The sequence below is a fragment of the Zalophus californianus genome, chromosome 10 (assembly GCF_009762305.2).
Source record: "Zalophus californianus isolate mZalCal1 chromosome 10, mZalCal1.pri.v2, whole genome shotgun sequence".
Lineage (NCBI taxonomy): Eukaryota > Metazoa > Chordata > Mammalia > Carnivora > Otariidae > Zalophus > Zalophus californianus.
This window is the reverse complement of record NC_045604.1, coordinates 46,720,396-46,748,163: the sequence shown is the minus strand read 5'-3', so window position 1 is coordinate 46,748,163 and position 27,768 is coordinate 46,720,396. Positions and strand designations below refer to the sequence as shown.

The 27,768-nt window shown below is 36.7% G+C and overlaps 1 protein-coding gene across 1 annotated transcript in view; it reads right to left on the bottom strand.

Annotated features, from left to right (window-relative positions):
- Window positions 1-27,768, bottom strand: part of HMCN1 (hemicentin 1) — a 471,707-nt gene that overhangs the window by 14,915 nt on the left and 429,024 nt on the right. Inside the window, exons 90-104 of the mRNA XM_027611279.2 lie at window positions 24,233-24,403; window positions 23,905-24,075; window positions 22,878-23,048; window positions 22,536-22,706; window positions 19,323-19,472; window positions 18,893-19,030; window positions 17,604-17,725; window positions 16,383-16,620; window positions 11,377-11,439; window positions 10,214-10,333; window positions 8,110-8,244; window positions 5,366-5,479; window positions 4,708-4,833; window positions 2,723-2,851; window positions 431-781 (exon numbers count right to left, since the gene is read on the bottom strand). Coding sequence (XP_027467080.1) covers window positions 431-781; window positions 2,723-2,851; window positions 4,708-4,833; window positions 5,366-5,479; window positions 8,110-8,244; window positions 10,214-10,333; window positions 11,377-11,439; window positions 16,383-16,620; window positions 17,604-17,725; window positions 18,893-19,030; window positions 19,323-19,472; window positions 22,536-22,706; window positions 22,878-23,048; window positions 23,905-24,075; window positions 24,233-24,403 — 2,370 coding nt within the window. The remainder of the gene's footprint in view (window positions 1-430; window positions 782-2,722; window positions 2,852-4,707; window positions 4,834-5,365; window positions 5,480-8,109; window positions 8,245-10,213; window positions 10,334-11,376; window positions 11,440-16,382; window positions 16,621-17,603; window positions 17,726-18,892; window positions 19,031-19,322; window positions 19,473-22,535; window positions 22,707-22,877; window positions 23,049-23,904; window positions 24,076-24,232; window positions 24,404-27,768) is intronic.

Here is a 27,768-nt window from a genome sequence, read left to right as displayed (position 1 = left end):
TGACTGAGTCGTTGAAAGTTTCACTTTTAACCCACTGCTTTGGCATTGACCAGGTACATCCATAATCTGATGGTATTATATTTGTGGCAATACTCATATTCTCTTTAAAAAAATGTATTCTGAATGCCACTGAAATTTATTTCTACATAGCATTAAATTTAATTACACTTTCAGGAGTGGTCAAAGAGAGAAACTGTCAATATAGAACAATTAATTATCAGAATGTACACATGTAAATACATCATTTACTTGAATAAATTTTGTAGTAGTTTTAGGTGCCAGAGGAAATGTCTTGGAACTTTGAGTCATCCCAGAGTTGAGATCAGATGTAGTTCACTGCACCCAAATGACCACCGGTGCTGTGCATATGTTTAGACTCTGGCCCATAAGTGAGCCCACCGAAAGGAAATGTAATATGGCCGACATTTACCTACACATGTGTCACGGCTCGCCTCGGAGCCTTCAGGGCAAGTTTTCCTAATAGTCCTTCTAGTCCTGGAGAGAGATGTTCTGCTGTTTCTATACTCTGAGTAGGAGCTGTAGAGATGTGAGTACTGTCTGTAATGCTGTTGAGGTTGATAGTTGTTTCTCACAGGGGAGAACCGTGCAAGGTTATAGCTACTGTACTGAGTGCCATAATGAGGCAGCCTCTCCAATCCAGCGCAAGATTTCCCGTCCCCTAATAAATGTTGTCCTGGTGGACAGATACACTTGAAGCTGCCGGGGGTGTTGGAGCACTGATATGCACAAGGCTTAAGCACCTGTTCACATTCATTAATGTCTGCTCGTGTGCCATGATACATAAAAAAGAGAAAAAAAAAACAAACAAACACATACACACACACAAAACACAGGAATCAAGAATCAGTCTCTGGAACAAACTGAAGACATTATGTTACCCTCCAAAGCTACGGATACAGTAATTTCTCAATTGTTGTGAACTTTAGAGAAAGCTTTAATCATTCACTTATGAATACACTGAAGCGTTCTAGGACTTCTCCTAAAGATTGCTTCATGTGTACAGTAGAAACATAAAGGGTCATATGGGAAAATGTGGTCTTGAATCCAGAAAAACTAGAGTTCAAAGCTAATGCAGATCTTAATTCTGTTGGTGGAGGGAAGGACTCAATCACATTTCTAGTTTGCTTTTTATTATAACATTCTCACTGGTACTTCCAATCTTCCATGCAATTACAAGCTTCAGATGTGATAATATTGGTACAACTACTAACATTTTTTCTTTTATTTCTTTTGAATCAATAAATATTATTTAATAATCAAGCCAACCACATTTTTTACAAAAATTTAAAAAGAAAGGAATTAAGACAGAATTATTTCTTACTAAGATATAAACTCACAAAGTACATAAAATTAAAAAAAGGTTATTTTTCTTCCTTCCTAGGTCACCATATAGTATGCACTCCCAACTTTTCCTGTAAATTGGAAAAGCAAATGAAAACCAGAGAACAAAACCAAATTCTTTAATTCATTACCACAGCGGCATGAAAGACAGCAACATGAATAAGCAGAATAAAAGTAGTAAATTTTGCTTTAAAAATTATTTTGGTAGGCAAAGGTTAAAATTAACATTTTAAATCTCTTTAAGGCAATGGCTCTGCCTTCTTCATTGATTTATTTCCCAGTCCAAGGCCTGACATTCAAGTTCAGGTCAAATTAGTGAACAAATAAACATATTTCATTCTGCTAGGTCACTGCTATGACTAATCAAGTTGTTAAGTTATATATAAATTACAATATCTAAACAGAAGACTAAAATGATATGTTATGTACTTCTGCTATTAGAGAATGTTTATTTTAAAAGTGTTTCTATTAATTGTATTACTTTCAACATTTGCTCTGTGCAAAGTACCAGGCTAGGGATTGCATAAAGACAGAACTAAGTCTTTATGAAAGAATTTGCTATAAATCATTGTTAAGTAGACAACCAAGGCAACCAATTTTAAAAGCATAGTATGCAAACCAGAAGCCAGTATTTAAAGCCCACACCTTTTTTTTTTTTTTTTTTTGCTGTACTTAAATATTCCGGGAGGAATATAATTTCATAGGTTAGTTTTCAGTTTTTGATTATAAGTACATTAATTAAAAAGAAGCATATGTTTACCTTCTTACAGATCTCTTCTACTGTCTGTTACCTGACTTATTTACATTCAGTTATAACTAAGATAGAAATAAATAGGCAATTGGGAGAATTGAGTGAGATTCTTAGCACAGGAAATGGCACACAGTAAGCACTAAATATATGGTAAAGTAATAATTATCAACTTACTTAAAACTGTGTATTCACATTTTAATCCCTCATGCTTAAACCTTCGTATTACACTCAATTATGCTTCATATTCAACTAGAATGCATCTGTGCAAATATTTACGCCATGTGCATAGAAAGATCATCAATGAGATAACCTTCATAATTAAGTCGCCATGGTAACTATATTGGAACCTCACTCTGTTACGTGTAGTGTATAGTAAGCACTCTGTAAATGGCGATTATTATCACTTTAAATGTCAGTGCAAACTGAACTCAATGAAAAATCTTTAAGAAGTAATTCAAATTATGTTATAAATTACTTACACCAACTTAACACATTTTCCAATTGTCCCAAGAAAACATTTGAGATTAGAGAGTGGTCCTGATCAAGTTGGTAAGGCTAAGAAATTATGTTAGGAGCTTTATTACTCAGTAAGAGTTCCTGGGAACTTACCCATACAGGGTCTTCCAACTCCTTGAGACCGGAAACCTCTGGGACACACACAGCGATAGCTGCCTCTCGTATTCTCACATATCTGGTTATATCTGCACTGATGGGTCCCATCCTTACATTCATCAATATCTACAGACACAGAGGCAATAAAAAGTAATAACACTTCCTCTTTGAAAGCCTAAAGTCATTATATTTAAAACGAAAACTCTTTAGAATTGTCAACGGTCGCATTTCTCACCACGTGGCTGAGACCTGGGTTCAAGTTCAAGCTCTGACACTTATTAATTGGCTCCTTTTCCTTCTCTTGCTGCCGACTGTGGTTCTGAGCTTTGTAGCCCTCTTCTCTCCACCCCCTCCACCTTCGGCTGTCTTGTTTATACCAGTGACTCTAGTAAGCTTGTTGATGGAGACTTACGGCAATAGTACCACACTGTGTCTTATCTACAACCCCGTATTTCTAGCTGCTGGCTGGTCCTCTCCATGTCCATCTTTTACCAGTACTCAAACCCCACATGTCCTCAGTGTCTTTTTTTTTTAAGATTTTTATTTATTTATTTGAGAAAGAGAGTGCAGAGCGAGAAAGAGAGAGAAAGAAAGAGAAAGAACGAGCAGGGAGAGGGAGAGGGAGAGAAAGACAGAAGCAGACTCCTTGCTGAGCAGGGAGCCCAATGCAAGGCTTGATCCTGGGGCCCTGGGATCATGACCTGAGCCAAAGACAAACACTTAACCCACTGAGCCACCCAAGCACCCAAGAAGGATGAATTTTAACCTGTTTTCTCCAAGCCCAGCCCTTTTCCCCTTCTATGGGACTCTCCTTCCTTTTTCCACCACGTCCACCTATTATTACCCTTCCATTCAAGGCGATATTTAAATGTGATCATTGCCATGACATCTATTAGATAGATCACTCTTTTTTTTTTTTTGACGTTTGTTTTATTTTTTTTAAATTTTTTATTGTTATGTTAATCACCATATATTATATCATTTGTTTTTGATGTAGTGTTCCATGATTCATTGTTTGTTCATAACACCCAGTGCTCCATGCAGAATGTGCCCTCTTTAATACCCATCACCAGGCTAACCCATCCCCCCCCACCCTCCTCCCCTCTAGAACCCTCAGTTTGTTTTTCAGAGTCCATCATCTCTCATGGTTCGTCTCCCCCTCTGACTTACTCCCCTTCATTCTTCCTCTCCTGCTATCTTCTTCTTTTTCTTTTTTCTTAAAATATGTTGCATTATTTGTTTCAGAAGTACAGATCTGTGATTCAACAGTCTTGCACAATTCACAGTGCTCACCGTAGCACATACCCTCCCCAATGTCTTTCAAGTACTCTCGTACAATTTTATTTGTACCTCTTCTATGGCATTTCATTCTCCCTTGTACTACAGTATTTTTTTTCTTTTGGTGAGGAAAGTGGAATTAGCCAATCTATTCCAGTAGATTGTAGGGGCATGAGAGGAGGAATGCTATCTGTTTCATTTTTATTTTATAGTTGTGTTAATTAAGGCAGACTGGCACAGAAAGAACGAACTTAGGGGGAGAATATAATTTATTTGTCTGGTCATTCATTTGACACTGAAAGAATATTCAGTTCTAAAATAAAATATTATGAACTTTTAATAAATCTGTATAAGCTTTTCTTAACCACCTGTGAAATTCTAAACATACAAACACTGAATTTCATAGACATAATGTGAAATAATATTAATTTGTGTAGACATTAAACTGTGTAAAGCAAACGTGTAATTGATGGGAGCTCAAAATGGTAATAAGCTTCCATGGTGAGCTTCCATTTCTTGGTATAGCCATGAGCCTGGGACCCCACAGTTCAAACATACTAGAAGTGGGAGTAAAAAACCTGTGATAAAATAAAAATTTCCTTGTGAGATTAAATTTACTTTAATCATTAGTCTTACAAACAGATGCCTTACTTGGGGTGTCAATGGCAGGTGGATCTCAGTCATTGAAATAGCCATACACTCACCAATGCAGGTTCCATTTTCGGCCTTGGTCATTCCGTTGGGACAAAGATCAATGCACTTATAGCCCCCACGGGTGTTCTTGCAGTGTTGATCTGGTCTGCATACATTCTGTCGACATTCATTCACGTCTTGATAAAAGAACAAAGGTAATGAAGATTGAGAAAATGATTTTCTTCTACTTCGGAAATCATACCTTCGGATTTTAAGGATAAAGATGTTAATTATATAATTATTGTTTAAGGGTAAAGTGTTTAAATCCATCAAGGTAAGTAACACTATTTTAAAACAGAAGGATAAAAATTAAAAAAATAATTAGTCCACATACTTGGTAGCCATACCAACCACTACCTCCTCTTAGAAAAATAAACAAATAATATATATATATATATAACTTTATATATGTAACCATATATATTATGCTTTTGTGAAAAAAATTTAGTAAATCCAATAGGGAAATGCTAAAAAAAATTGTTATGTAATTAGAAAATGAAACCTGTAAAGGATAGCATTTGCTTCCACTTTGTTTTTGCATGGATTCCATACATGATGGAAAGAGGTATCCTACGTATGAATCCAGCCGAGGACACAGAATATGGATTAGATTGAATACCTAGAAATTACAAAGATGTCATTGCTTTGAATTTAAAGACATTTTCTTACCTATGCATTTTCTACCTTTGAGCTGATACCCAGGTTCACATCCACAGTGAAAACTTCCTATGGCATTGAAACAGCGGTGGTGACAGGGGCTGGATTCTTGACATTCATTAATGTCTGTTAAATAAAACAAAACTTTCATTATATGCTGTTAGGAAACTGAGTTAATTTATTTCAGATGTCTAACATTTTAATGATCTTTTATCATTATCATGTTTAAGATCTTTCCTAAAATGAATCCAATAAAATTGCTCTCATATGATCTGCCAGATAATTGACTGGATTAATTGCTGGAGGCCATATCTCTCTTCAAAGGTAGACATTTCCCAGTGATTTGGAACTATTTGTATGCAAGACTCCTCTACTTTAACTACCCTACCAGATGGCTCCCATGTCTGTTTCTAGGAAGTTTCAGCCCTGGAATGTTGCTGACAGACTGAAGATGGGGGTGGGGGTGGGGGTGGGGGTGGGGGTGGGGGTGGGGGGGGGGGTAAAGCCAAGGTCTTCTGCAGTATCTTTTGCAATTGGCCTTTCTTTCCCATTTTCGCTGCTGTTAGCCTGATGCAGATCTTGACCACCTTGTGCCTGACGGCAGCAACTTTAGCATTTTTCCTCGTCTACAGTCATTGCCAAATTAATCTATCTTCCCAACACCATGTGGGGCATGGTATAATAAAAAATGCAGGCATGAATTCCCCCAATTCATGTGCATTTGCCTGTTTTATGTACCTTTTCCAAAACTCTTCTTCTAGTTCCAGAAGAAAAGAGTGTTTGAGTGTTTGAGCTCTATAGCCCATCTCCTCCTTCCTCACCAAGATGAGGACTGTGGTCCATTGATCATTCACTCCTTGTGTGCATTTTTAAAGTTCTTCCTCCTTATGGTCATCTTTCCCATAACCCTACGGACATAATAAAATCTTTTCTACCCTAACAGTCCCTCTCTCAGGACTGTACTCATCTCAAGTTCCTTCTACTTCTCTACTGTTCTATTCCAAATCCTTCAAAGGAACAATAGCCATACTTAAGCTCTTTATGTCCCCATCTTACATTCTCAAACTCAAGGTTGCCTGTGTCTTATTTTGTACTTGTTTTCTATTTGAGCGCTTTTATTTATTTTTTTATTTTGGAAAAATTCTTAAAGTTTTTATTTAAATTCCAGTTAGTTAACAAACTGCATAATATTAGTTTCAGGTGTATGAGCTCTTTTACTCTTTCAAAATCTGCATGTTAATATAAATGCATAAATGTGATCATGTGCTTCAAAAATATTTTCTTGGTGTAGTTTTTTCTTCTTCTTTTTTCTTGGCTTCCTTTATCCCTTTTTACCTTCTTGTCCACTAAAGCCAATCTGCACTGACAATCTAGTATAAATAATAACATATCTCTTCTGTGTACACATATATATCTCTATGTAAATATATAAATCCATTTCCTTTATCTTTGGTTATTGTTTGTTTTCTAGGCACATAATCTTTTCTATACAAGTTACGTATACTTTTCTACATTTTGGTGTTCTCACTCAACAACTCAACATGGAAACAGTTGAGCTGCATTTCATTCTTTATAATGGCTGCACAATGACTCATGGTGTGGATGTACCATAATTCATTCACTCTTTCTACTATTGATAGGCATTCCATTTTGTATCCACTATTTCTGCCTCCATGAAAAAACCCTGATAGCAGCTTTATTCAGAATTAAAGTTAAAACTTGGAAGCACCAGGATATCCTTCAGTAGCTGAATGGATTAATAAACTATAGTACATTAATACAATGGAATATTATTCAACACTGAAAAGAAAAGAGCTATCAACCCATGAAAAGACATGGAGGAAACTTAAATGCATATTATTAAGTAAAAAAAGACAATCTGAATAGGCTACATGCTATATGACATTCTGGAAAAAGTAAAACTATGGAAACAATAAAAAGCTCAATGGTTGCCAGAGGTTGAGGGAAGTGAGGGATGAATAGGCAAAGCACAGAGGATTTTTAGGGTAGGGAAACTATTCTTTATGATACTATAATATAGGATACATGTTATTATTTGTCAAAATCCATAGAGTGTACAACACCAAGAGTGCATCCTAATATAAATGATGAACTTTGGGTGATAATGATGTATCAGTGTGGGTTCATCTTTGGTAAGAATTTTGCCACTCTGGGGCAGGATGTTGATAGTAGGAGATGCTATGCAGGATTTGGGTCAGAGAGTACATGAGAAATTTCTTTACCTTCCACTCCGTTTTGCTGTGAACCTAAAACTTCTCTAAAAAATAAAGTCTATTAAAAATCCTGCAATAGGGCACCTGGGTGGCTCAGGTCCTGATCTCTGGGTCTTGGGATGGAGCCCCATATTGGGTTCCCGGCTCAGCAGGGAGTCTGCTTCTCCCTCTCCCTCTGCCTCTCCCTGCCACTCGTGCTCGGCCTCTCTCTCAAATGAATAAATAAAATCTTTAAAAAAAATCCTGCAATAAATATCTGGTAGTCTTATGCAATGAAGTTTTATGAAATAGAATCTATTAAGATCGTGCTATATAATCTCTTCTCTCAAATATAATAGGCAAATGTAATCATTCAAAACCACTGTGCTATAAATCCATATAAAATAGCCATGGAATATTACATCTGAAAACCTTATCAAGGAACTCAATCTATAAAATGGAGTTTACATTAAATGATTCAAAAGGCAGAGGGTTTTAATTCTTAGTATAATGAAGATAAAGCAAGGAACTCTATTTTTATACCTTGGCAACTAAGCCCATCGGCAGTTCTTCGAAAGCCAATTCCACAACGGACCACACAGCGATAGGATCCAATGGTATTGTCACAGTCCTGACCAGCATGGCAGGTGTGTCCACCTAAAGCACACTCATCAATATCTGCAACAAAATGAGTCATTAAACTAAGGCAGGTTGACGAAAACCAACCCAAGAACCTGCTATGAAATGGGGATAAGAAAAGCAATAAATGATACTTGAAAATATATGAGAGCAAGAATGCTGAACAATTTGGTTGAGTCATTTCAGGTGGGTTAAGTTGATGACAAGCTCATAGGAGCATAGTGTGGTATCTTTGCAGACTAACCCATCCATTAAACCACTGACAGATTACGTGGCTTTATTTTTATTTTTTTATAACTTAAAGAAATAAAACATTTTATTTTAAAAATTCCAAGTATGCTTCAAATGAAAACTGCCCATTTATTAAGCACCCACAAAGTTCCAAGCATTGTACAAAACATTAAAACATTTGTTCATACTCTTTTAGAGCAAAATTGCCTATTTTGTTGCACTCATTTTTGCATGGCGTTGACATTTTAGTCCCACTGTCAGAAAATGACCAGTTCTTCAACACTTCCTCAAGAAACAAGTTTCTGTTCCACAGAAGTAGATCATGCAGGAAGTTTCTCTGTCAACTGTTACACTTAATGTCCTCTCTCTCTCTGAAACCACCACCACCCCTTCCTCCTCTGAACCCTCCACCTCCACCTCCTCTTCTACCTGTGAAACCACCACCTCTACCACCTCGGCCACCTCCGCCTCTTCCTCCTCCTTGACCTCCCCTGCCACCACCTCTTGGAGGTCCCTTCTCACCTGGAGGTCGAGGTAAAAACCTCTGCAATGGTAGCAGTTTATATGGGTCTATATAAAACTTCTGCAGTTTTTTAAAGGAAGATGCCTTCATATTTTCGGACAATTTAACAGAAAAATAAAAATCTCTTCGTCCAAATATTTCATCCACTTTACCAATTGGTTCTTTGTTCTCTAAATAAACTGGGGCATTGAAATAAGGCACCTTATTTTCCTCTGTAGGACATTTAAAAACTATGTCATCTTCACAGGGATGCAAGAACTCTCCCAATACGGCGCCACGTGCACGTCCGGCCTGGCTGCCAAATTACGTGGCTTTAAAAAAGCTACTTCTCCTATCTGACATCTCAGTTTTCTCATCTGTAAAGTGAGGATAATATCTGTCTCTTGGCATTGCTTTGAAAATTAAAGGAAATAATGTATATATGGTGCTCAATCCATACTGGAAATTCCATGAACGTTATTCCTCTCCCCTCCTAAACCCTTACTCTCTGTCTCTCTTTTGCATTTGGAAGGATGTCTCCTCGGACGTAGAGGAGAAATCCTTTCCTCTTTTCATCATTTTAAAATTTCCTTATAAACTAGATTCTCACACAATTCTAATTTTGAACTATATGTAGAGTCTGATAAAAACTGTTTTTTGGGGTGAGTGAATGGGCAAAATGGCTGAAATGGAGTGGGAGGTACAGACTTTCAGTTATGGAATGAATAAGTCATGGGAATAAGAGGTACAGCATGAGGAACACAATCAATGATACTGTAATAGTGGTGACTTGGGACAGATGGTAGCTGTACTTGTGGTGAACACAGCACAGTGTATAAATTTGTCAAATCCCTAAGTTGTACACCTGAAAATAACGTAACATTGTGTGTCAACTATATTCAAAAATAAAGCATTTTTTTAATGTTCCCAGAGTGCTACCAGGATTGTGCACTTTATTTAAGTTCTTTATAACGTCTTTATTTCTTAGTTTTGTCACTGTAAAATGAACACAATACTAGTCCTTCCTGTCTCTCCTCGTGTTGTGGGGAGGAAGTGAGAGGCTACAGGTTTCCTTGCCTGTGCAGCGCCCCACGTGAAGGCAGTGTGGGAGCAGTGTTCCCTGTTCCTTTCTCAACCTGTCTGGAGATGTCTGTTTATTGTGAACATGGGGGCAGAAAGAGTAGGAAAGAGCATTGCTCTACCACCCTTTTCCCAGGCCAGAGCTTTCTGTGACCTTTGCTTGACTGTGTCTATTAGACTTAGCTTTGTGACTACCTTGACAAGTCCTTCCATCTGCAGCTATGGTGAGGCCTTTTGAGCAGGAGCAATAATAGGTTCCCACAGTATTGTGGCAGATCTGGGAGCAGGGACTCCCAGCTGCACATTCGTCTTCATCTGAAACAAGAAACAAAAAGGTCCAGTTCATATGTAAACCCCCTGCTTTCTAGGAGTTATTAAAGTCCATGAAAATAGTTGTTCATAAAACAGTTGCTTACAGAGGACAACGCATTGAATCAAATGTAACAGAAAATTCTCTAAGAGCCACAAAATAGAAACGCTACATAAAAATTAACTTTGGGTCCCCAAATTATCTTTGACAGTGACTAGATGTTTAGATTAATTCTAAAACAACAAGAAGACAGCTAAGATACAATGACCATTTCCTGTGACCTAAATGTTTTTTTACCTACCTTAACTCATTCCTCATAACATTCCTAGGAGACAGATATTTTTATTACTCTCCTCATTTTGCATGATACAGTTGAGGGACAAGGAGGTTAAGTAAATTGCCTAAGGTCACACAGGTCATTATTGGCAGAGCTGAAATTTGAACCTGGACAGTGTAGTTTCTAAAGACCACTTTTCTACCACTATCTACTATACTATATTGCCTACCGGTGAGAGAAAGGCACAGTGCATGCAAACTTGAGCTACTCCAGCCATTTACACAGCTGTTTACTTATCTGTGACCCTCTTGTACTAGAACTTGGATTGGATGAGCCTGGCTTAGTCAGTGGTCCTGCACAGTCCTGCCCTATCCTCTAAGCAAGTCTAGGATTAGGTGACTTAGAGTTGGATTATTATTATGTTTCACATCCAAGGCAATCAAATAACCAGACAGCGTCCAGTGTTTTGTCCCTATGCTCACTCCACCTCTGTACTTGATCATGATCCCTGACACACTTGATTGTGGTCAAATTGAAAGAGTACAGGTTTGCAGCTACCTTAAATTCAAATCTAGCTCTGACACTTGATAGCTGAGTGATCTTAGGCACCCCCCTTAACTTCACATCTCAACTTCCTTGCCTGTAAAATGGGACACTTACAACACTGTTGTGATAATTAAATGTCTAGCAAAATGGCAATAGATGTCCATTAAATGGATTCCATTACTAATATTTTTTATAAAAATAAAAATGTATTATTCCCGTTCTTACCAGCACAAAAGGGTCCAACTGAGTCTAAGGCAAATCCCAAGGGGCATTGATTACTGCGATCTCCTACCACAGAGAGAAAAGCCAAATTAACCGGCTTGTTAGAATGTAGAATGTTAGCACCTTGTTTCTTTCCAGGACACTCTTCCCTGGGAACATATGCCAAAGATGGAATACTTCACACAACAAATGCAATAGTTGAAAACGAGCAGGAATGGAAAACTTTTCCTCTTCCCCAACCAAGGACTAAATGAATCATAGTCCAGAGATTGTTGGCAAGCAGCCATTGGAAACAGATTTTCTGTTTGTTTACACTAATAAAAAAATGAAATAAAACAATTTTCTGATAATGAAAAGGATCCAAGATCAACGTGTATGCCAGGCAAAACCACAGGTAAAGTCCTATTCCTCTAGCCATTACTTACTCTGTCTGTTTTAGAATTAGGAGCCCTATTTTTAAGTCACTTAAAATAATTTATACCAGTGAAAACCAGAAGCTCTAATGAAGAAAACCTCTCCTTTTGTGGATCTTCTCCATTTCCAATGTGAAGCATCTGGGTCAAAGTCCCCTATGTGTGACCAAGTGTTTTCCTTTCCCATGTAGTCCAAGAAAGGGAAATAGGTATATTGTGATAGAATAGGTTTAAGGTAGATGTCAGAAACAAACATATTAACAAGAATAAATAAGCTATATAGGAATCTCTTTCCTTAGAAAGTAATTCTGCCTTGACTGGTTTAAGCAATTTAGCTAATATTTTTCAAACATTATTGACCTGTAGAAACTTAAATAAAACACCTTTTGAGTTACCAAAGTAATATGTGTGTGCATATGAGCGCACACACACAAACTAAAAGATAATCATTAAAATTATAAATTTCTTTTGAAGGAAATTTTATTTAAATCACATCGTATATTCAGTTCATTTTCAAGCTCTTAGAAATTATCTTTGATCTTCTTTCAATTCTAAATGCATAAAACCGTGCTTGTTTTTATTATTGTTTTAGGTACTTTTCATAAAGGGAGTCCAGGCATTAATTTTTCAAATTCATTTTACTTTGGAGAGTTTCTGATAACAATATTGTTTGAGCTTTGCTGTTCAAAACTGTTCTATATATCTATGTATCTGGAGAGTGTAAGAAACACTACTCCAATGAAAATTTCTTTGACTAAAAAGGAGAGTCCAATTTGCTATTTCTAGGTAACCAAACTGCTTAAAACCTTGATGAGAAAGCAGAGGTTCCTGATCCATTTCTACCGTGAGTATAAAAACGACCCTGACAGCATCTATTTTCCTGTATCTGGAGGAAAATGGGAAGAAGATGGATGAGACAGAAATGTCCAGCGCATCTCGCTATCTGGTTATTAAATGGTTGCTGTGTGTCACACAGTGCTGTGAGCTTCCTGCACTTTATTTCATTCAAACCTTACAACTCAGATGAGGAATTTGAGACAGAGATCATGTAAATTGCCTAAAGTCAAAGAGCTAATATAAACAAGAGCAAGGATTCAGATGTAAGTCTGTTTCAACCACTGAACTCAAGAATACAACCAGGTGGTCATTGTAATTCATGCTTCATTTTTATTTATTCACCGATTCATAAATTCCTTACTACAACCAGTATATTGTGTGGGGCACTGTGTTGGAGGTTATAATTGTGGAAAAGATGTGTCATATAAGTTATTATCTGATAGTAGCTTTAGATTTTAGGTTTTCAATGGGGGAGATATCTTCTATTAGGTAACATTTGGGATGTTTTGTGGAGATTCTTTGGTTGTTTTGATGATAGAGAGGCCTATTAAAATTTAGTGAGTGGGGCAGACCCTGGGGCAAGTTTTATAATACTGCAATGTTTGAGATAATGATGCAAGATGAAGATTTGTCCCTTGCCTTGAAAGATTTTCATGGAAGTGAGAAAGTTGTATGTAATTTTTGAAGACTAGAACGTATCTTCCACATATTAAACATTTTTTGTGTGATTAAAATATACAATGAATTTTCCAGGAATGCAACTATCCTATAAATCGATGGTTGACTGTACACTGTTTTATTCGATACATTACCAAGAATTATTAAATGTTAAAAAAAAATCACATCAGCGATCTATATATAGTTTCAGCCATTATGAATACTTCTCTTATATCTTCTAGTATAGTAATGTCTAAAGATTTTCATATTGAAATACAATGCTGAGTGGTTATCTTATTTTCAAATCTCTAACAATGCTAATTGGAAAATGGTACCTCATTGTTTTAGTTTGTATTTCTTTGCTTATTGGTGAGGTTAGACAGTTTTTCACATTCATTTGTCATTATTATTTCTTCCTTTGTGAATTTCCTGTTCACAGCCTTTATGTATTTTTTATTGGGGTGTTGTCTTTTTCTTATTAATTTTTTACAGTGCTTTTTATTTTATTTTAATTTTTTTTAAAGCAGGATCTACACCCATGTGGGGCTTGAACTTATGACCCCAAGATCAAGAGTCACATGCTCTACTGACTGAGCTAGCCAGGTGCCTTTTCTTATTGGTTTTTAAGAGACTTGTACATATTAAAGTTAATCATAGTTGTCTATAATATGTAAAGCAGATATTCTTTCTTGGTGTATATTTTAGCTTCTCAATTTTGTCATTTTCTCCCATCAAAAACTTAAAAAACTTATTTGTAGTTAAATTTATCTTTTCTTCATTGTTTCTGATGCCTTCTGATTAATTTGTAAAATATAAATATATTTTATAATTATATTTAAAAAATAAATCCATTTTATTTTAAAGATATAAAATTTAAAAAATTATATTGGTTTATGTTTGTGAGTTGACTTGACCAGCAGTTTCCAAATGCCAGTGTGCAGAGCAGATACATTAGAATCATTTAGGGGTTGTGTTAAAAATACAGACTTCCAGGCCCTACCTTAGACTAGCTAAGCCAAAGCCTCTGTGCCTAGAAATATGAACTTTCATCAAGCTCTTCAGGTGATTCTAACTGCATTGTAATCATAGCTCTAGTCTAGACCCAATATAGAGGAAAAAACAAGGTGGTTAAGCAACCAAGAATGCAAGCTTGCCCCCTGGTGGTTACTTAAAAAGAAATTTTAAGTACCCAATTCTTGTAATTCACAGGAACCTCAACAAACAAATGTGCACAGATATCAGATGTAATTCATAAAATCATAGTATCTAAGAATAGTAAGGGGTTATAAATGTCCTATAGTGTGTTTTATTCTATTGTGAGATCCAGATTCTCCAACTACACCGTTACAGATCTTCAAGCAGTTCAGGCTTAGAGAATTTACATGATTGAGTAAAAAGTATACATGACTTTTAAAAATAATTTTAATTCTTCTTGTCCCAGATGCTGTAAATTCATTTTTAACCAAAGTCTTATGCAAAGTTGTCTTCTTTTAATTATATGGAGTAGTGGAAAAAGTAGAAACAGAAGTTATACCTGAAAAGTGGGCATTACTGAGGAAGAGAAACATAACTCTTCATTCCAGTGGCTCTTTTCCTTTGTCCCAGTGACCTGAACATGCATGACAACAGTAAAATGAGGTGGTGGTGGCAACATGGGAGTGGAGGTGGTGGGGGGCTAGGGGCTTCACTGCCTCTGAGGCTTCATGAATCTGTGATCATCTCAAAAAAATGTGAACATGTTCTCCTAGATTACTATGATCTCAAATTCAATGACACAGTTGATAGGTGTTGATGAAGAAAACAGTCACGTGCACAAGTGATGAAAATAAGAGTAAATTGAGAAAATGAGTGTTTAGTGTATCTGTTGAGCACGATAAAACAAAATGATATTTAAAATCTACCTGGATCTATTTTAGGAAAGCCAGCTCATAGCAAAGGCCAATATGAATCATTTTAACTGTACTCATAGGAGCAGAGAGTTCAGAGTTAAAGTCATTTAAATACTTAGTGTCTATAACATAACCACATGCAAGTATCTCCTAGCATCAAAACTTCATGAAACATGGGATGCTGATTGTTTGGGTGCCTATTATGACCAGAAAGAGATCTCAGTGCATAGACACATCAAAGAACTAGACAGCGTAGGAAGACCACTGATATCAAAGGTCATAGAACTATGCTTAGAGGGGTGCCTGGGTGGCTCAGTCATTAAGCGTCTGCCTTCGGCTCAGGTCATGATCCCAGGGTCTTGCGATTGAGCCCTGCATCGGGCTCCCTGCTCAGCGGGAAGCCTGCTTCTCCCTCTCCCACTCCCCCTGCTTGTGTTCCCTCTCTCACTGTCTCTCTCTCTTTCAAATAAATAAATAAAATCTTTAGAAAAAAAACCTATACTTAGAAAATGAAAAGCAGTTGAAAAATTGTAATGTCCAGGAGTAAGAAATGACAGATGGAATCCTGATTATTGCTGCATAATTTTTAAAAGCTGCTTTTAAAATATGGAAACTTTTTCTTTTCTTTTCTTTTTTTTCTTGTTTACTAATTTAGGTTGAGATATACCTTTACATTATATTTCAGGAATTAAAAAAAATTCCTTGACAAATATGAGTCAGAACAAGAACAATGGGCTCGAGCACCTGAAAAAAAACATCATTCTGACAAGGATATATTTTTTAAACCTTTCTGCATATCTAGAATAGAATAATAACTCCACCATGCTATATAGAGAAGCATATTAATTAGTAATCCAAATGTACTAGAACTCCCATGGGACTGGGTTTATCACAGGGCTTTACCTCCCACAAAACAGAGACAACATATATGAAAACCTGATATCATTAGGTTTAGTCTGTGCCCTAATATCCTTATTCTGAATGACATTGATGCAATTCTTTCACACACCCCCTTTCTTTAGGAACTAAATACTTTTCCCCCCCTTATGTTTTATTTTTAAGTAATCACTACATCTAATGTGGGGTTTGAACTCACAACCCTGAGATCAAGAGCCATAGGCTGTACCTACTGAGCCAGCCAGGCACTCCTCTTTTACCCTTTTAGAAAGGACTGGATGGAAAAATGATCTGGACTTTCCTTTACCCAAGGTACCTTTGGAAATTGAAGCATGGATTTTAAAACCCAGTGTCTCTTCTAACTGGTTGTAGTCAGATTCCACAGAGGAAGCATGAAGTGTTTCTACCAAGAAAGGCATTCTTCCCTGTGCCTCATCATAGAAAACGGTGTGGTTCCATGTGTATGGGATGCTGACGCCATCAATGGTGAACAGTCGGGTTGAGTAGGCATACAGCTGCCCGGGACCTGTCTGAATGTAGTCCTCTGTGTAATCCTAAGGAAGACAGTATAGATTTGAGGATCAGCATGGCTCATCTTATTATTTTTTCTGAGGGTACGGTGAGATCCAGAATGAGAAAAATAAAGGCTAAGGGGCTAAACATATATACAGTTGATCCTTGATCAACATGATTCGAGCTGTGTGGATCATTGTATATGATTTTTTTTATACAGTACAGTACTGTAAGTGTATTTTCTCTTCCTTATGATTTTCTTATTAACATTTTCTTTTCCCTAGCTTACTTTATTGTAAGGATACAGTACATAATACATATAACATACAAAATATGTGTTGACTGTTTATGTTATTGGTAAGACTTCTAGTCAACAGTAGGCTATTAGTAGTTAAGTTTTTGGAGTCAAAAGTCATATGTGATTTTTTGAAGGCCCAGGGGAGTTGGCACCCCATCCCCATGTTGTTCAAGGGTCAACTATAGCTCTAAATAAAATAGTAATCATACAGTTGTGCTCAGGAAATAAAAAGTTTGAAGCTTTTAATTGTAACTACACTGATTTCATCATTTTATTGTCATAAATTATAGTTTAATCAAGGGACTCAAAGTTGTAGGTAAAGAGTAAAGAAAGGATGTGAAAGGGTGATTATCATTCTTTAGTTTCTGAATTACTTTATGGGTAATATACAAAACCTTTTATATAAGTTAGTATTCTTTTTATCTGCAGAATATTAAACAAATGACTTAAATCCACATAGCAGTGATTCTGGTCCTGGTAAACAGGACCAGTAATAAACCAGTAAGTATTACTGGTAATAAAACCAGTAAGAGTGTGTAAAGACTTATTCCTGAAGATTTCTATACAAAGACAGGCTAGGCATTTCTAACCTTAGTGGTTTATTTATTCCCCTGAGCAAACAAGGGAAATTACAAAAGGTCTCTGTGCTCTTTCTATGAATCTTTGATTCCTACTCTTACCATTACTCCAAAAAAACAGTGAAGGCAAGTTATCCTGGCATTTTACCTTTACAGTGACTTCAGCAGGTGACTGAAGCTGCAGGACATAGCCACTCACAACAATATCTAGGAGCAAAGCACCATCAGAATCCAAGCCCCGGGCAATATGAGTCATCCGCAAGATTTCCCCTGGGAATTACAATTCATTCGTTTTAACAGCAAAAAATATATGGTTTGTATAAGCACAGAGCAGATTTACCTTACATATCAGTTCAGCTGTTATTTTCCTTCAAACTTGAATAAGCATAGACCATAAAGGATTAAATTCACACTTAGTCCCTGAATGAATGAGGTAGGCTTATTGAGTGGTAGGTTCTAAACCTTCTTTTTCTGTGGCAAGAACGTGGCATATAGTTATGTGAAGGTTCTATACTTTATTTATTTTATTATTATTTTATTTGTTAGGTGGGCTCTATGTTCAATATGGGGCTTAAACTCATGACTCTGAGATCAAGAGTCACATGCTCTACTGATTGAGCCAGCCAGGTGACCCAGAGTCCACACTTTAAATTCATAAGCAATAGCAAGATAGTTCTGCAAAAATAGGGTATGAGAAGAGACAGACAGCTTCACCAGGTGGACTGGCAATGACCACAAGTCTGGCTATAGGGCTTTGTTCTTTCCAATGCTTCAAGAAGTAGCAAAGGGGCATCTTAGTAAGCGGATGACCATGAAAAGACCCACTTGTCTTCCGGGCTGATTAAAGCTCCTTCCTCAGCCCTTCTTCCTTACAGAGCACTACCATAGAGGCTGTTCACCTTTGAAGAGGCTTGTAATGGAGTCTATAAAAATATGTATGCACTTGGAAAGTGCCATGAATAGCTCATCCATATTCATTAAGACTAAGAGTAAAGTGAAAAGCCCATAGATTTGCTTATTTTTACTTCCACCTTTTTGATAAAAAATCCCTATAGAGTATCCTAATTGAACCTCAGGTTCATAAATAAAAGTCTTTACTTAATAGCAATGACTCATTTTCCTGCTCTGTTTTGGCCTTTAAAACCCTCTCTGAGGATTTAAAGAGAAAAGATGCAGAAAAGATGAGAAAAAAACTTTTGGGGTATAAAAAAATCACTATACTGTTTGAAAACACATGGCCTCTTATAGATCCAAGTAAGTAAAAGTTTACAGAGAAATATGAAATTGCTTTTATATCACTTGTGATAAGACTACATCAAAAACTTTAAAATTATTCTCTGGGGGAATATATATATAAACTATTTTTCTTAAACAGCAACTTTTAAAGCAATCGTATTTTTTTATAGTAATAAAATATTCAGTTCAGCTGACACTAACCAGTTGCAAATTCCACCTGGGTTTCTCTCTTGAAGACTGCATTGGTGAGGGTAAAGCCATTGACTGCTTCTCCTATTTCCTTTGCTGTTGTCCAATAAATGGGATTTAGAATAGAAACTATTTTTCTCATTGCTGGACCTAAAGAAGAAAGGATAAATAAGGTGACAAAGAAAGATATACAATCCATTGTTATTATTATCTTCAGGACCTGTTACTTACAAGGATGAATCCTAAATAATGAATAATAGCAAAGTAAGCATCAGGATCTCACCTGTCTTTAAGAATTTGCCATTGGGATAGAACTAAGGACTATTATAGAGATCATTGAGTAGTAGCATTGTCTAGACGTTTTAAGCAGAAATAAGTGAAGAATAACATATAAATTTAAAAAAAGAGGCTATTAACAACTTTTATAAGCAAAGAGACTTACCAAGGCTGCGAGGTATGTTGGTAATTTTGGCGTGTATTATTCTAGTGTCAGAGGTAGGACTATCTGTTACTGTGGCATTAAGGAAAGCAATTCCAAATTCAACATCATTAATATTTCCAATAACACTTCCTCTGGCTCGCTGGGGCCCACCTATTGGGGGAAGAAAAAACAGTCTTGGATAAGGAAACAATTTCATCAACGTTACAGGGGAGAAAAGAAGGCCAGTATTCAAAGATGCTACAAATCTTCTTTCAAACATTTAAAATATCATATGACATCTGAATTTAGGAGTGAAATAAATAAGCTTTCAAAACATTCTACTTTCATGTAACATTCATCCTCCCACATAAATCTAGGGTCCTTCCAATCTATGTATATCATGGCATTATTTCACAATCCAAAGAATACAATCAGTACCCAGTCCCAAAGCCAAAATAAAGGTGTTTGTTGATGGTGATGAAATGATGATAACAATGAGAGTTTATTGAGCATGTCATGCACTATACTAAGCACTTAGTATGAGGTAACTCTTTTAATCCAGTCAAAAATCCTATAAAGTCATTTTAAATGTCCACAGTTTACGGACTAGGAAAATAAAGTTCAGAGACATAAGTGGTGGAATGAAGATCTGAACACAGATGTGCTTGGCATCAAAACCCATGTTCCTTTATCTACTGCCACCTTTGTGAGGAGGATCACCTCAAAACAGTTCCTGAGCCTCGTTACAGGTCACTGTCAACATAGGTGTGGAGTATTTAATAGGTATTATTCAGTCTTGGGTTTCAGATGGAAGGCTTACCAAGTTTTCTTTAATACCTATATATACTGGAAAATAGTTAACTTGAGAAAAAATTGAGAAGGGTGTTTTACTTTTAACAGTGCTGCAAAATTCATACAATTAGGTTGAAAACAACTACACACTTTTAAAAAAGCATCTCTACAGTAATTTTATGCCTTCTTTCCATTGTTCAACAAAATTATTAGTTACTGACACAGAATAGGTGGTTAATGAATGCTTTTTAAGTGAACTGCATGCTTTAGCAAGAGCAGGAAACATACTGGGAAGAAGCTGATAGAAAAGTTCATAAATATTCATTACTTGATGACTTTTAACTGAATATATTTTTAAAAAGTCACTAGGTTTTTCAGATATTGTTATATATTATATACCAGGGAGAAATACAATTGTATTTAATTTCAGAAAAATCAGTAAGTATAGTATTTTACCATTTTAATTTGCATTACTTTGATTATTTGTGACAGAATACATTTTTTTTCACATTGGTTCAGCCTTCATGTTCTGGATTACATTCATTTGTTCATTTATACATAGGCAATATACAGGATATAATAATAAGAAAGAAAAAGGCATGAGGCCTGCCTTCATAGAACTTATATCTGAAAGAGGGAGACAGACATTAATTAGAATTCCACAAACAAATGTAAAATTGAAATGTACTAATGTATGAGATATCTACTACCTAGGGAAGTCTGAGAAGAAAGTAAAAATAGAGTGGAGGTCTGAAGAAAGTTAGGTCTTAACTAGGCCAGAGACGGCAGGACAAGGGCTTTCTGGGTAGAGCAAATAGCATGTGTCACCCTTTTGGGAGGTGGTGGCTTGCCATATCTGAGAAACCAAAAGGAGCAAAGGGTGGAGAGTGGTGGGAGAGTCGTGGGAACCATACTGCAAGATGATACAGGAAAGTAGACAGTAGGGCCAATCAGGACCTTGGAGGCCATTTTGGTTCTTATCTTCAGTCTTAAGCAGGAGAGAGGGGTAGAAGGATCACTAATTCATTTAGTTCTCTGGGTCATTTGATCTGGGTCATTTGACCATTTTGACCTTGGTTCTCTAGTCTCCAGAGGATCTTGTGTCCCAGCACTCAACAGATATCTCCTAGGTCTGGGTAGCTAATTGGGATCGTTGAAACTCTCTGCCAGACTCAGTAATCCAAATTGTTCACCTGTTTGGACTTCCTTCTGCTCCTGGGGTTCTTGTATCCATGACAGAATAATAACCCTTAGATGAACAATACCCCTTGACAGTGACCTGTAACAAGGCTCAGGAGCTACAAAATGCCTCAATTAAAACTAGAACTGTCACCATGCCTACATGTCAGAACCTCAAAATCCTTGGTAATCAGTTGATATGTTGACAAGATATGTTGAACAGTTGACTGATGAGACACTTGTCCTTTTAGCTTGTCTAGTTCTTATAAATCTCTTCATGTAACTCCTCTCTCTCACTCTGCCAAATGAGCCTTTCTGATTTTCAGGGACATTTTATTTCTAAAGCACCCTTAAGGCTTTGGAAAGTTCAGTGGTATCTTAGCACTTTAACAATGTGAAACTGTTCTTTTTAATTTTCTTATAGTCCTTAGAAAGTCCTCTGAGACAAGCAACCTTAACATTATCCACCATTTCTTGGGACTCCAACAAACTTTCTAAGGTCCATAGGTTTAGAATTCTGGCTTCATTCTTTCTGAATTTTTTTTAAAGATTATTTATTTATTTAAGAGAGAAAGTGTACACCAGCGGGGGTAGGGATAGATGGAGAGGGAGAAAGAATCTCAAGCAGACTCCATACTGAGCGCAGAGCCCAATGGGGGCTCCATCTCACAACCCTGAGATCATGACAAAATCAACAGTTGGACGCTTAACCAACTGAGCCACCCAGGTGCCCCACCTTCTGAAATTTTACATCATTTACAATATCCAGCCATGTTGTATGACTTGGGTTATCATACCTGAGCTCCCCCTACGTTTTTTCCTAGAACTGAACTGGTCCCTATTTTACTTTCCACATTCATGTTCTCCATATTTCCTTCCATGAAAAAATAGCCCCCAACTGTGTATTTCTGTTAAGTATTCAGTTTCTGTTTCACTCTCATTTTCAGCCTGGAATCTCAGCCTGGCTTTCTCTAGTGTTCCAAACCCTTGTATTCCTCAAGCCTAGGACTACTATTTATAGCTGTGCAGACCATATCCTTTTACAAGAGGGCCTGGATGGGGGTGAGCAGCAGCTAAAATCCAGCCGTAAGATTTGGTGTAGACCAACTTGAAGGGGGAAAAAATACATTTTTCCTAATTCTTCCTTCTGAAGTTGGCACCATTTTGCAATTTGTGGGCTCAGAGGGATATCCTTTTCTAATCTGCAAGAAGGCTGTAGATAAATTAGCAATGGTTCCACCAAAGTCTAACTTAGTTGCTTACCTGGACATGCTTGCATATTGCATCTGGACACCTGAGTAGCATCTCCTGGACAGGGGCGCCCGCTTTTAGATGGCACTGGATTGTTGCACAGCCGTTTTCGAATCTTTTCACCTCCTCCGCAAGAGGCAGAGCACTGGCCCCAATTATGCCAGTTTCCCCAACTTCCATCCACTGTGAACAAGAATAGAATGGCCAATATTAACCCATGGGTTTTAAAATCTACAGTTCAGGTGACCCTACCTATACAACTCTCATTTTAAGATCTGAAATGATGGGGCTAGCTACAATGAGCACTAAGTGAAATGCTTTACTTATTCTACTGCCAGGAGTCGGGGGGCTCACCAGGACACATGTCAGTGTTGCACCTCTGGATCTGGGAGTCTGGCCCCCCACAAGCTCTTCCACCGTTGGAGGGATGAGGGTTATCACATGTGCGGTACCGCCGCATCTGCCCCCCATTGCACGTCCGGCTGCACATTCCCCAGCCGCTCCAAGGACTCCAGTTACCATGAACTACAACAGAGAACCATTGGAACAGGTGCTAAACAGTGACATTCATCCAAAAAGTATGGTAAGACTCTCCCCAGGAACTGAAAAGAAATATACGAATCGATGAATAGGAAACTTCCAAAGGCAGATGGTTTAGCTGTTATTCTGACTAGAAACTGGGTATACATTCCCATCATTGAGAAATTCCATTTAATATACACTTACTGAGTCTTACAGTATTCCAGGAGATGAAGGATATGAATGAGACAAGAGCTCTGCTCTTGATGAGTCAAGACTATAAAATCCAGATACAGTGGATTCAGATGCGGTTAGGGTCTTAAAATCTAGCTGGGTGACTGAATTAAGGAAAAGAGCCACCGCTCGCCTCTGTAAAGATATCATCAACACCGTAAGAGTGGCCTTGTCCTTGCATTCTGCAGCTGGTCCTAGAGAGGCAATGACATAGGACACAGCCCTTGCCTATATATAAATCAGTTACACCTATGGTATTACACAGGCACAGCAGCGACTGTACAACACTTGGATATTCTACACCAAAGGTAGATGCATCAAGTAACAGTATATTATGACTTTTTAAAAATTCTTATTTTTTTTTATTTTTAAAGATTTTATTTATTTGAGAGAGAGAGCATATGAGCGTAGGGGAGGGGCAGAGGGAGAGGGAGAAGCAGACTCCCCACTGAGCAGGGAGCGCCATCGGGACTTGATCCCAGGACCTTGGGATCATGACCTGAGCTGAAGGCAGATGCTTAACCAACTGAGCCACCCAGCTGTGCCAGTATATTATAACTTTAAGGACTTAAGGCCATAACAAAACTTTAAGAAAGTATAATGTTGACTCACTATTTCCAACACTCACTTGGACAAGGGTCATTATTGCAAAAATCGCTCTGGACATCACTCCCTTCACATCTGCTTCCTCCATACTGGGGGACAGGATCAGAGCACTCCCTTGTTCTCTGTCTGGCACCTCCTCCACAGGACACAGTACAGGTACTCCAACTGGTCCAAGCTGCCCACTTGCCATCAACTGGGTTAAGGAAAAACATATGTGCTCTGTTACTACAATACCCTGAGCATTGTTACGTTGGGTGATGTTCTTATTGACATTGATTCTTACTGACATGCTACTCAAATAAGAGGTAGATGTCAATTTATTATGGGTAAAAACACTGTATTTCTCTTACCTGGACAGTGTCTTTCATTACAAACTTGCATCTGTGTTTCTGCCCCATCACAATAGGATCCATCAAATGATGGTGGTGGATTATTGCACAGTCTGGTCCTTATCTGGGCACCTTTACCACAACTTTCACTGCATGCGCTCCAAGGCTGCCAAGTGCCCCATGCTCCATGAACTACAAATATCCCATGAGACAAGTTGCAAGTTGCAAGGCACAGAACCACATTTGTTAAATAAACAAAATTATACAAGTAAATTAACTCAGTAATGAGTTAAATTAGCCTGGAATCTAAAATAACTGAAATTGAACCAAAGGAAACATAAATAATGTTCTCCTTTCTCCTTCTGGTTAGATTTTCATGGGAATTAGTGTTTATAGGAAAATTCAGAAGGCTACTAATGCCAAAATGAATGCTTACAATTATCCAAAGGGACTATTTTATTAAAATAGAATGTAACCAAACTACCATATGTAAACCCAATCTAAGTTTAAAAAATCCTAGATAAGCATTTGTTTGTGCTTTATGCTCTGGGAAAAGTGGAAGGAACCAGAAGCTTAGGAGCAAGGCTGTATGACAGATCTAGATGCAATTATAAACAATACAATCATTTCCATAATGATAACTTGGACTCTAGACTCAAGACCACATCTTTAAGCCTGATTCATCTTCATGTTTAAAAATACACTTAGATCGTTCAACAACATGATGATTTGCACAGTTGTAACTCCTTAAAAAATTGTCTCCATTACATAATGTTCATGAATTAAAAATTCTGAGTAACATACTCACCTGCTTCCTAAACACCAAAAATTTGACCAGTAGTTTCCACGGAGTGATATTAAGGCCTTCCTTTTGGTAACTAACATATTATACCATGTAACCGCAAGACTGAAACAACTTTGTGTTTCCTACCAGGTGCATGGGCTAAGAATCAACATTATGGTTTCTCTCATGTATAAGTCAGTATCAAGTGATATTTTTGCTTTAAGGGTATTTTCTAGAAATGGAGCTCATAAAATATGTTTTTGTGGTCACCCAATTGAACCAAGATATGAACCAAAATAGGGCCTTAAGGTCATTGTCTAAATATTCTCTTAACACAACCTATCAGACACCAAAAGAATTAGTTGAAAACCAAGTAATGACATTAAATTATCATTTGCCTGCTTTGTTTAGAAAATAGTTTAAAACACACCTTAGATTTTCTTTCAATTAACTATTTTCTAGTTGTGTTTATTACATATCCGTGTACTTAGTAGACACAGACAAGCATAGTCATACACATGTGTTTTAGCCAATGAGAATCTGGACTAAAAAGTATTTGATTAACCCTAAAAAAAAAAAAGGAAAGAAAAGAAAAGAAAAAGAGAAAGAACAAAGCCTTTAAATATAAGGCAGATATTACTCAAAACTACTTCTTTATTAATTTGGATTACTGATGTATGGACTGTGTGATTGAAAAAAGTCAGCTATTCCAATTATTTTAATATGTTCAATTTTCAAGGCTGTTGGTTAACAAAAAGCCACTGATGCATTTTTTTAAATTGGAGGATTACAATTGGGTGATGCTTATTCATTTATTATCTGTGAAGTTTCTATTACATATAAGTAGAGGTGTTTGTCTGAAGAACTTTTATTTTTTTAAATCAGTACAGAACACCCCAACCAGAATTTAATTTAATGACATAATATGTGGCAGAGTTAAAATGTTTCTTTTATATGAATGAAATGAAAAGAAAAAATTTAGAATGATAATATAAACCAGATAAAGTATAAAACACTGTGGTATATAAATAATACAAAAGAAAGCAGCTATGGAGGAATTAGTATGTAAGAAAAATCCGAATTGTAATAGATGAATTTGTGCTACACTAGGTCGCAGTTCTGATTCTGGAAAAGCAATAGAGCATGGTGCTTAGGTGCAAGGACTCTGGACCTAAGCAAGAATCTTACTATTGTACTGTACTATTCTTGCAAATTTCTGTAATTTTGACAGTATTAAGAATAAGTTCTTACTAAAAAGAGTCAAACTCTGTGAAGCAAAAATTAACAGAATTATAAAAAAAAACCAACAAACCCAGATGAAACCACTATCATAGTTGGAGACTATGACACCCCTCTATCACAAATGCACAGATGTAGCAGGCAGAAAACCAGTAAGGAAATTGTTGAATTCAACATTACCATTGATCAAATGGACATAATTAAACATTTACAGGCTATACCATCCAACAACAGCAGAATACACATTCTTCTCAAGCTCACCAGCAACATTCACCCAGACACAACACATTCTGGGTATAGAACACATCTTTAAAAAATTTAAAAGAATAGAAATCATATAATATCTGCTGTCAGACCACAGTAGAATTAAGAGAATCAATAACAGAAAGATAACTGGAAAACCCTCATATATGTGGAGATTAAACAACACACTTCAAAATGATACATAGTTCAAAGAAGAAATCTCAACAGAAGTTAAAAATATTTTGAACTAAATGGAGATGAAAGCACAACTTATCAAAATTTGTGGGATGCAGCAAAAGCAGTGCTAGGAGGGAAATTTATAGCATTGAATGCATATGTTAGAAAAGAAAGATCTAAATCAATCATCTAAGTTTCCACCTCAGGAAACTAGAAGAAGAGAAAGTTAATTCCAAAGTAGGCAGAAGAAAAAAAAATTAGAGCAGAAATCAGTGAAACTGACAAAAGGAAATCAATAGATAAAATCAATGAAACCAAATGCTGGATATTTGAAATTATCAATAAAGTCAATAAGCATCTAGCCAGAGGAAGAAAAAGAGAGATTGGGACACAAATTACTAGTATCAGAAATGAAAGAGGGGCATTACTATGGATCCTATGAACATTAAAAGGTTAATAAAGTGATACTATGACTATACTTAAATTTGACAACCTACATGAAATGGACCAATTTCTTGAAAGACACAATTTGCCAAAACCTGCACAAGAAGAAACAGACATCTGAATAAGCCTGTATCTACTAAAGAAATTGAATCAAAATTAATAACTTTCCAAAACAGAAAGCACTGTGCCAATGGGTTCAACCTGAATTTTCCCAAACATTTAAGGAAGAAATTATACCAATTCTTTACTATCTCTTCCAGAGGACAGAAGCAGAAGGATTACATTCTAACTTATTCTATGAGGACAGCATTGCCCTAATACCAAAACCAGACAAAGACATTACAAGAAAAGAAAACTATGCGTCAATTTCTCTCATGAACATAGATGAAAAAATCCTCAACGAAATATTAGCAAGTTGATTACAACAATGTATAAAAAGAAAATCCCTTCTATCCCTAAGAATCTGACAAACCCCCAGATGAAAAGGGTTTTCTTAGGCTACCTGCTCAGTTTGCAATGGTATGATGATAAATTTAATAACCACCTCTCAGGAAATAGAGAAACTGATTTGTAGCATCATGGTGTAAATGCTTCCAAAGGTGTGAATGCTCCCACTATGGTCTGTGCCCAGCTAGTAATATGATGTCACTAAACTTTCAACTGGAAAGAG